Source organism: Brassica rapa, chromosome A03, assembly GCF_000309985.2.
Source record: "Brassica rapa cultivar Chiifu-401-42 chromosome A03, CAAS_Brap_v3.01, whole genome shotgun sequence".
Classification (NCBI taxonomy): Eukaryota; Viridiplantae; Streptophyta; class Magnoliopsida; order Brassicales; family Brassicaceae; genus Brassica; species Brassica rapa.
This window is the reverse complement of record NC_024797.2, coordinates 27,317,678-27,328,328: the sequence shown is the minus strand read 5'-3', so window position 1 is coordinate 27,328,328 and position 10,651 is coordinate 27,317,678. Positions and strand designations below refer to the sequence as shown.

The 10,651-nt window shown below is 30.3% G+C and overlaps 1 protein-coding gene across 1 annotated transcript; it reads right to left on the bottom strand.

Annotated features, from left to right (window-relative positions):
• Window positions 1-5,573: 5,573 nt before the first annotated feature.
• LOC103861591 (xyloglucan endotransglucosylase/hydrolase protein 14-like) lies at window positions 5,574-10,289 on the bottom strand. The gene is made up of 3 exons (XM_009139309.3): window positions 6,822-10,289; window positions 6,521-6,714; window positions 5,574-6,173 (listed from the first exon to the last, which is right to left on the bottom strand). The coding sequence occupies exons 1-3, from the start codon at window positions 7,098-7,100 to the stop codon at window positions 5,786-5,788; spliced, it is 861 nt and encodes a 286-aa protein (XP_009137557.1). The 5' UTR covers window positions 7,101-10,289; the 3' UTR covers window positions 5,574-5,785.
• Window positions 10,290-10,651: the final 362 nt, after the last annotated feature.

Genomic DNA, 10,651 nt, shown 5'->3' with positions numbered 1-10,651 from the left:
TATTTTTATCAACTGAAAAATAACCCGCGCTTTTAAGCGCGGGTTAAAATCTAGTATTATTTAAATTCACAGTCTCACAATACTCATTTTCACTCTCCTCATAGTCTTATAGGGTTTCAAGTCGGCAACAGAGTTAAAACCTGCCATTAATTTTTTTGTGTTTGCTAGAAATGTAGTGCTAAAGGAGTTTAGAGAAGGAGGCAATGGTGAGGAGATGGAAACGAACAACTCTACTATTTATATCAACAAGGAGCCTAGGTCTTTCATCACCACGTCAAATTCAATCGAAGAAACCAATATTAATGATGGGAAATGAATACTGTGTATACCAGTTACCTGATTTATATATTGTGTGATGCCTGGACGTGAAATAGGTAAGAAAAATCAGTGATGGTCACGCAAAAAATATTTCAGAAATATTCTCCTATCGATCAAGGTAAGTTTTTCAATTCTTTGAATTTTGTTTCCTTGAATACGTTAACAATTTAATTGTGTTTCCTTAATATTTTGAAGCATTAAGGGTTGGTAATAATTGGTTATTTTCGATGAATTGAATAGAAAATATCTTACCACGATTTGATATGAACATTCGTATAGATTATGATATGAACATTATGATAAACGATTTGATATTAGTTTTTTAATAAACATGGTTTGCTTGTTGCAAGATTAGATATGAACACTCGTACAGGTTATGATATGAACTTTCGTACAGGTTAAAATAACAAATGCAAACCGTAAAGAACTTAGTTGTATCACGTTTAAAGAATCAAAAATTGTACTAAAGCGTTTATGACTTTAGATGAGACACTTATTTTGTTGCCTTAATTAAATGAAACACTTCCAAATTTTTGAACATACCATAAAGCCTCTCTTAGGAAGAAGTTAATATGCTGCCTTAGTTAGATCCCCGTTTTTTTTTTTGAAATCGAAATGTAATCAAGATGATAATTCAAAGGTTATTTTTGAAATCTGAAATCATATAGTATAAACAAATGACCAGTGGCATTTGTCTGTAATTATTCTAGTACGTAAAGGGTTTTTTTAAAAAGTAAGTGAAAGTGCACGTGGTAAACACGTGAGGCCAAGGTTTATTTCTACCAATGCTCCTCCTTTAATAAGAAAGGGATTGGATTTGATCGGTAAGAGCTATGATTCATTTTTTAATATAGAAATATTATTGTGATTTTTTTCTGTTTTGACTCTAGATTTTTAATTTTTAAAAGTTTTTAAATTTGAGACGTATGTATCTTATATATTAAAACAGGAGTCACAACTTTGATTCATGTGTGATTTTTTTTTAAAAATAGACCTAATAGACCTATTCATAGAAAGTCATGTTACATTTAATCTCTAATCTTATCATTTAAATTTTGGGCCTACCAGAAATTTTTATTGGACTATCAATAATTGGATTTAAATAATAGATGATTTATTGGATTTATGGATAGTATAAATTAAATATATATAATTTAATATTGTAATGCTATACCTCCATATATTAATTATTTAAATATTTGTCGATGGTAACTTTTAAAATTATAAAGATTCTTTTTTAAATAACAAAAATCATATTATCTAACCATGATTAATATTTACTACATTAAACCAGTGTTTAATTATTTACTCGATAATATAAATCTGTGAAGTGAAAAATATTTTTTTTAAAAACTTTCTAAATTTGTGAAATGTTACAATATCTTAGAAAATGATAATAAAATAATATTTTACTAATCTTTATATATATAGTTACAATTTTAATAATGAAATAATAATCCAAAATATATATATATAGAAAAGATACAAATACATGTGGAAGTTTAAAAATATATATTCAATGAAAAAAATACCGTAAATGTATTATGTTTTAAAAATTGATATATACATATATATTATAATATATATTAATTTAAAATTAAAAAAATTATATAAAAATAATTGAAATGTGCGGGTCGAGGTCTAGTTTATCTCTAAAAAGAAATTATAAAGACATAAGTTTAAAAAGTACTGTGGATTTCTAAAAAATAATTGTGAGCTTTAAAAAAGTACAAATCAAGATTGGCTTAGATTTAGGGATGTGGATATAATTACTGATGTGGAGAGCATCTACAACAATTGTCAGTCACACCCATTATCAAAAATAATTACAAAGTTATTATTCAACAAGTCTCTTTTTTTCTAAGACATTGATTGGTAGAGCATTATCATTAGCATTGAACAATTGTTAGAAAAAAATTTAGAGAAACATTTACTAAATGCTAATGCTCTCCAAATGCTCTATGGCCAATACTCTCATATGAAGCTTTTAGAAGAACATTTGCATTTATAATTTATAAAATTAAGAAAAATATATAATTAATTCATTTATTTTATTTAATAATATCATAAAATTTTTTTATATCCAGAAAATAAAATTTTGATTTTTAAAATTATTTTACAATAATTTTTTTTTTTTAAATAGTATTTCACGTTTAAAATATAATTTAATTTATTTTAAATGTGAAATATTATTATTAAAAATAGATATTTTAATATAAAAAATTATATTAAAATATAATTTTCGATATAAACATAATTTTAAAATTATTAAATAAAATATATTAATTATATATGTTTTTAATTTTATATGTTAATATATTTATATATATATATATATTAGAAATATATTCTTTAAAAATAAATATATTATATACTCATTTTTATAATAATTTTAAATAGTATATTCATACTGTGCTACCAATCATCATATTAAACAGTTTCGTAAAAACATACAGCTCATGCAGCATACTGCTTCTATAACGTATTGCTTCTATAGCATATTGTTACTGCTATGCTCTACCAATCAAGGCTAAGATGGGTCAAAATGATTGTGTTTTGTTTTAATTTATATCTATTTTTTAATTTTGATGAAAAAAAGTTTATATATATTTGATATTTTGTGATTTTAAATTTTGGTTATTTTCTTATTTTTTGAAAAAAATAATTAAATATTAAATTTAAGTTATGTTGATAAAAATCATATTGATTTCTTTGATTTTAGATTCTGCAGATTTTTATTTTTGAAGTATCTAAATAAATTAAAAGAGAAGGGATACGGAAATCTTTCACATGTTAATCATCACGGTTCTGTTGGCTAAGGTCCAATGACTCTTTGGTCAATAGAGTTGTAAATGCTTAAAACGTTTCTTGTAGAGTAAAATAAAACGTTTCCATATTTACAAGTTTGTGTGTCTCATACGAAAACAAAAGTTCGTGTGTCTGGGGGGGTAACAGAATAATGTTGAAATCAGTTTCACATGCGGCGGTGCCTAATAACTATAATTATTTTTGGATTGTAATTTTGAAAAGATATGACAGATGGTTTCAGAACGTTGAATCAATTGTCTGTTGCACAGCATCCGTCTTTTGGATCAAACGAAATACTACTACGTCCACACTTGTTTTCTCAGGGCCTCAGGCAATAGACTAATCATATATTTATTGTTGCGAATAATTTTGCAGTTAATTGAAGATACACAAACTATATTTTAGAGTCGAATCAATTACTAATAACCCCTTTATACGCATTAATCAACATTATTTTGGATTAAGAAATTAAATGATTAACAGTGTAATTAATTACGAGGACTTATAGTAAAAATAATGTTTATGCGAGTAGAGGCGTAAGAGGTTGAAGGCGGAGGAGACAACGAGAACAACGAGTATGAACACCGTGGCGGCGATGTAGTTTAAAATGATGGCACTTCCAATCTGTCGCTACAGATAGCCAAGAATCATGAGTTCTATTCATCTCTTTTAGTTATGGGTAATGATTCGCTGGTCAGTTTTGTAGTACGCTTGTAAGAAGTTATACTATAATATACAGACATTTTGATTTTCTGGATTTTAATTTTTAGGCTATAGACTTTACAAAAATTACCATCAATAATTCCAAACAATGTTGCTGAATTTCTTAAACAAAAAGCTGCTGGAGAGGGATAGGCCTGAAACCTAATTCTTAGTAAAACAAAATTTGCCATGTTTGTGGGATGAACTTGGATGTCCATTCATCTTAATGTATCTAGTGGGGTAGCCGCTACTCCATTGTGCAATCTGTTTCCCTCATGCCATAATCTTTAGAGTAGTGTTTGCATTAATACTAGGTCATTAAGGACATGCGGAATCTAAGATTTTTTTTTATTGTTGTGTGTTATATCTTTTTTTTTAAGTGTGTTTCTTTTAGAACAATGATGTTTGCGTAAACACTGGACGCAAAATAAACAACCACAGTTCAACAGAATTAATAAACACTAGATTTCCACCCGCACAACCGTGCGGGTATATATTTTCACATTTATATATATAGATAATTGTTTTACATAATCATTATATATTTTTAATGTTACTCACATATTTAAATTTTTGTATAATTATGCCAAAAATAATAATTTTATAGTTTTCATGCTGTAAATTAAAATCATCACATATATATGTTGCTTATTATATATTTGTCTTATTGAATTTGCGTTTGATTACTAAACTAAATTTTTTAATGCATGAAACAACATATATGAAGACAATTTTGTATTTAATTTATTATAATCATGATCCGTAATTCAAATCGCTAGATTTTTTTAGTAATTTTTTAATGTTTATTAATTTTATATAATAAATTACTGTATATTAAAAAGTTTAAGATAAGTTAAATTTTTATAAATGTATTATATAGTTTACTAATATTAACCCGTTCTACCAACATATTATATTTTTAGCATAAATATTTTATATTTATGAAAATAAAATATGTTAACTTATCAATTTAAAATAATTTTATCATACTTTGTTCAATATAATATTTTTATTATAAAATGATAGATATTATTATAAAATTGATAAAATAGGATATAATTTTATTCTTTTAGTAACATTTCATTACTAATTACAAAATTAGTTGAAAATATTTATATTCAATTTATGACAATTAAGATCTTATTATAATCTTTTTCAAGAGATTTGTTAGAATTTTAATTTTTTTTTAAAAAAAATTAAAAGATATAAAAGATATTATGATTAAAGTAGTTAAAAATATTATGTATATTAGCATTAGTGATATACATTTAATATAAAATTTAAATGATGGTCCAAATAAAAATATCACTCATCTAAAAATCATGATTTTTATTTTATTAGAAAATAAATTTGAAAAAATTAAAATTAAAATAAATATTTATTTCTAACAAAATCTTTAAAAATTATTAGTAAATGTATTTGTGAAATTAATTAATTTTATTTTATTTAAATTTTCGTTTATAAATCAAAAATATATTCAATTTTAATTTCTAATTATATTTTATGATAATTTAAATTAAAACTAACTAATTTTTGAAAGTAAATTTAAAAAGATTCTAAGAAGATTTTTAAAAGATTTTGTTAGAACATTTTAAATATATTCATTTGTATTTCAAATAAAAAGATAATGATGTTAAAAAATATAATAATGAACTTATGTAAAATATGATATTTTTTAGGAATGGTCCAAATTAAAAAAAATCACACATGAAAATAAGTCATGACTTATGTTTTAATATATAAGATTCTGCGAGATAAAATGTATTATCAAGTACAACTTTTTATTTTCTCGGTAACATTATATATGCGTGTATTATCGCATCGCAGAAACACTTGAAAAAAGAGAGAATAAATCAAAGTAACATCACAAGAATCAAATAACACGAAGGGGAAATAAAAAAAAAAATTTGAGGAAAATGCTCGAAAATTCTCATAGTATGAGGATCAACCAAAGTTTTCAAAGGTAACACTCCTTGGCAAAACCCTGAGGGAACCTCTTGTAATCGGTACAATAGTTGTAGATCAGGAATTCTTTTTGCACCCAGTTCATCTGTCCGATCTGGTGGTTATTGAGAGTGGTCCACATCCACGAGTTTTTGTTTCCGTCACAAGTCACCCATGTCAAGTTTGATGTCCTGCTACATGAGTTTTTGTCGTCGAAGTTCCTGTAATGTGCTCTGAATGGTGCGTTGCTCCAGTCTGTCTTCACGCGACCGCCTTGCGTGGCCCAGTCATCGGCTTCCCAAAGACTTGAGTATATCTTCATGGGTTGGGACGTAGGGTAAGCCACTCCATTCTTCTCGTTGTTCTTGAACACCCGAATTGGGATCCCATCCACAAGGAAGCTTCATACACAAAAAAAGTATATCAAAAACATGACAAGTGATTCTAGACGTTTTAAAATGCCAAAAATCATTTTTACAACTAATATTCCTACGCCTATGTAAAAATAACATAACAATGGTCAAGGGATTACTGGAAAAAAAATGGGATTAGACATGTCAAAGTGATCGTAAGGCTTGTAACAACGAACATATGAAAACATATATTTTTGGGTAACAATCTATTTCCCCATCATAACTTTTATATAGCACCACATCTACACAAAGTTCCATGCCATATTTTTTTTTATACTAACTAATATTACCCGTTGTTATCAATGTAGGGTTTCCTGATAAACTATAATACTCACATGATGTTAAGAGGATTCCAGTGGACGGTGTAGGTGTGGAAATCAGCGGTGGGATCGAACCAGAGGCGGAACTGCATCTCGCGGTCACCTTTACCTCCGGTGAAGACATTGGTGTGGATAGTGTAAGGCTGTCCTGTGACATTTCCCAAGAACTCAAAATCAATCTCATCCCATGTCGCACCTTTAGACGAAAGCTGCCACAAAATGTACAATATTAGGAGATAATTTCATTTATTACCGACTGGTTTTCAGATGAGAAAGAACCCTAATATCAAATCATTTTCACAAGGAGATTCCTTACGTAGTAGGCGGTCACGGTTCCAGCTGAGTTTCCAGCGACAAGCTTGAGCTTCATGTCGATCTTACCGTACAAGTACTCCTTCTTGGATTGAAACCCTGAGCCGGAGACCTTGTCAAGAGTGCAAGTGAGAAGCTGTCCAGTCTCGTAAATGTCGGCACGACCATCTCCCCAAGTGATATCAAAGCTCTCGTAGAAGCTTCCGGCAGATGCAGCGGCAACAAATAAGCCAAACCAGAGGAAAGACAACAACAGAGGCTTTTTAGATGCGGGAACCGCCATTTTTTGCCCGGTAACTCTGTTGTTTCTTGCCGTGGAAGATAAGTGTTGGTCGATGGATTAAGATGAGTTGGAAATGAGAGTTTATATAAAGGGAGTTTCGTGGAGGCACATCATCTATCGACGTGGTAGTCTTAAACTTTGTATTTACTAGTATTTAAATTAAGAATTATTCGACCTTACAGAGTTAAATTAAGAATTATTCGGCCTTACACGGTTCAACGTATAGGCAAGTTCATGGACTGTTTGTGTCTAAAGTTTTTTTTTTTCTTCAATACATTGATATTGTCTATCTGTCACCAAAATAAATTTTATTTTGTATTTTCTAAATATTAGTTTAGATCAACATGCCATTTGTTAAATTGAAAGGGTTGAAGAATTATACCGTTATCGGATTAATTAATTAATAATAATTTATAATTTATAATTTTTGCTTGAGGAATCAATAAAAGGAATCTACGAAAACGATATTCGGTAACTTTGTAGTTTTTTTTTACTTTTTCATATCAAAACAAAGTGAAATACTATACTTCTCTAACCAGATATGAAAAATCGTTATTGATTGATGGCTAAAGACCATAAGTAATAATAATTATTAGGTATAGATAGAAAAATGGCGAACCACTTCTATCGTTGGATCACGCACAAGCTGCATCCAATTAGGCACACTACTTCTTGTTAAGGATCTTGCAACGAGCTTCGTGGCCATGCATGAGGCTTTTGAAGGGTTAAGGTTTCTGATTTATTCAATTTGGACTTGAGATAATCATTTAATTTGTCTGAGATAAAAGGGATTCCGTTTAATGTGTTCTCATAGTGGTACGACTTTAATTTGTCTAGGCCTGCATTCCTAAAATTTCTCAAGTAATATAGAAAACTCATACGTTTTCTCCACGCATCCATTCAATTTTTTGAATTGAAACTTTTTATATTTATCATTTGCATTGTATACATGTACTTACTTACATAGAAGGAATATAAAATTTGTGACCAAACACAAGATATTTTATTTTTAACAACATATTTATTAATTAGATTGTGAAGCGTAATACAAATAATTAACCAACCAAGGAGGTACTTTATATGATGAATGAAATAATTAAGTATTTTTGGATCTTAAGTTTTAAAGCTTTACGCAGCTAGACACTCTCGTGGAAGACCTTGAGGGAACCTCTTAGCGTCCGTACAGTAATTATAGATCATGTAGTTACGCTGCACGCATCCGGCATCTCATCCGTTCTTGACGTGTGGAGTCTAACTCCTGCGACAACCACGAACCACTACTACTCCCTTGCTCTGACCCGTTGGGGCACGATGACTTGCCGTTTGACACGTCGCAAGCTTCTTCGTTGTAGCCTAGATATGAAGCGGTGAAGGGAGCTGTAGAACAGTCAGTTTTCACCAGACCACCCTGTGCGGCCCACTGGGTCGGTCATGAAATTTAGAGGCCACGGGAGATTTACTAAAGATTTTAACTAAATTTTTTTGTAAAATAAATTTGGAGGCTAAAAAAATTTGAAAGGCTACGTGTCAGTGTAATTTTTTTACAAAAAAAAAATTGGGAACTTAAGGTCAATATTTCGTTAAGCTTTGACAAGTCTTCGGCATTCCATAGACTCGAGTACATTTTCATCGGCTGGTTCTTAGGGAACAAAGTCCCTTTAGATTCCATGTCTTGAATTCTCTTACCGGAGTTCCATCTAAGGAGAATCTGATTCATATATAAGGAAAACAAACAAGATTGGATCCGAAAACGTTACATATGAGTTAGAAAAAGTACAAGAGACGTGTTTTTTCGTAGTTGGGCATTTAGTCTATCATTTATTGGGTCTTTAATAGACGCATATCAATAAATACACTAATGAGCTTTATAGGCCCACTGTGACTTCAAAGTGCAGCTTGAGGAAGACCCCATTGTCCCTAGGTGCCTAGGCATCTCTCTTCTACACGTGAAGCAATATGCTGGATCTTCAGTAATCTTCAGCAAATTTGCATAATCCGTCTCAAGTCTATCTGAAAATATTATCTTCTCTCTTAGGTTGAATATAGCCAAAGGAAACCGGTCAGCTCCACGTAAAATACAAAAAAAGCTTTTACGACATCCTATGTTGTCCGTAAAACATCATCCCAATCTACTAACTGACACATGATCAATCTAAGAAACATCGATATGATATATATTGGGATGAAGGGGCCAAAAGGGAAAGTCTCGTGTCTTTTTAATGCAAGGGATCTTCCAATTCCTCTCCACATACATTATAGCTTGTAAATTTTTAATTTTCTGTTTTTAAGGGATCAAGTTAGAGAGTAATCAACTAGTGATATTTTTTCTCTGTACCAAACATTTGTGTTTCTTAGTTTATACTAAATGATCAATGTAAGAATATTTTTTTGTGGGTCAGAGAAAATCTGTTTCTTTTGCTTCTAAAATAACAAAAATAATTATATTTTGGTATCAAGAATATAGTAGAGAAACATCATAGAAAGAACGGAATTTTCACAAGTATTGTTGTTTTTGTTTAATGAGTTTATAACACATATAGGCAGTTGTTGAGTTTTTATTACATGAAAGAGCAGTTGTTGCTACTAGGACACTTTATGTTGGTTAAAGTAGTCTTTGTCCTTAATAAAGGCAAACCAGGCGTGGGCATATTTGTAATAGAACATTTGTTTCTGGTTACTCTGGTTTGGGAGTTTAAAATTCAAAACCGTTGGAAGCTGATTGGTGGATTTCTTGGGCGTAGTGTTGTTTGGTTTATTATCTGAGCTTGGGTCCGTAAAAAGATAAAACTGTAATATTTGTTTCAACTTTCCCCTATTTGTAAACCTAATTTTACTTTTCACATATCGTTTTGCCGACGACGAGCGACGGAGAGAAAAGAAGATGACGATTAAGCGTAAACGCTGTGGCAAGACATAGACGACGGTGAGTCCTGTTTTTTTTCTCCAACAAAAGTAAGAACGGAGACCTGAGAAGCCGAACACGAAAAAGATTTTCAGACGGAGAAGACGATGTCGTCTCGAAAGCGGAGAGGTTCAAGGGGTGATGCTAAAGGTTAGATATTTTCCTTCCTCCCAGTTTCATCGATTTGGATTTCGGATTGGGGATTAGAGTTTCGATTTCTAGGTTTTGATTTTTCGAGTTTGGTAAGAGCCTGGACGTGAGGTGTTAGGGTTTCGATTTGGGGGAGCGGTTCTAGATCTATGCAAAACTATCATTAGGGTTTCATTTAGGGGTGTGGTTCTAGATATCCAAGTTCTCTAAGTTTTTTTTTCTGGTTTTTGTTTGTTTTACAGAGATGGCGCAAACTGAAAAGGGAGCGGTGAATAGAGTAAAAGGTCGAAGCTTGTTGCTAGTTTTGGTGTTTTGACAAATTTGTGGTCGGATGTACACCAACACGTGTGTACATATGAACAATCAGGATTTTGTACATGTGTACACGTATGTATATGTACATAATAAGTAATGTAGATATGAGTATTATTGTTGATAGGTTGACATGTATATGTTGTGTTTGTTGGTGTAGGAGCCGGTGCATATGAACAATATCCAT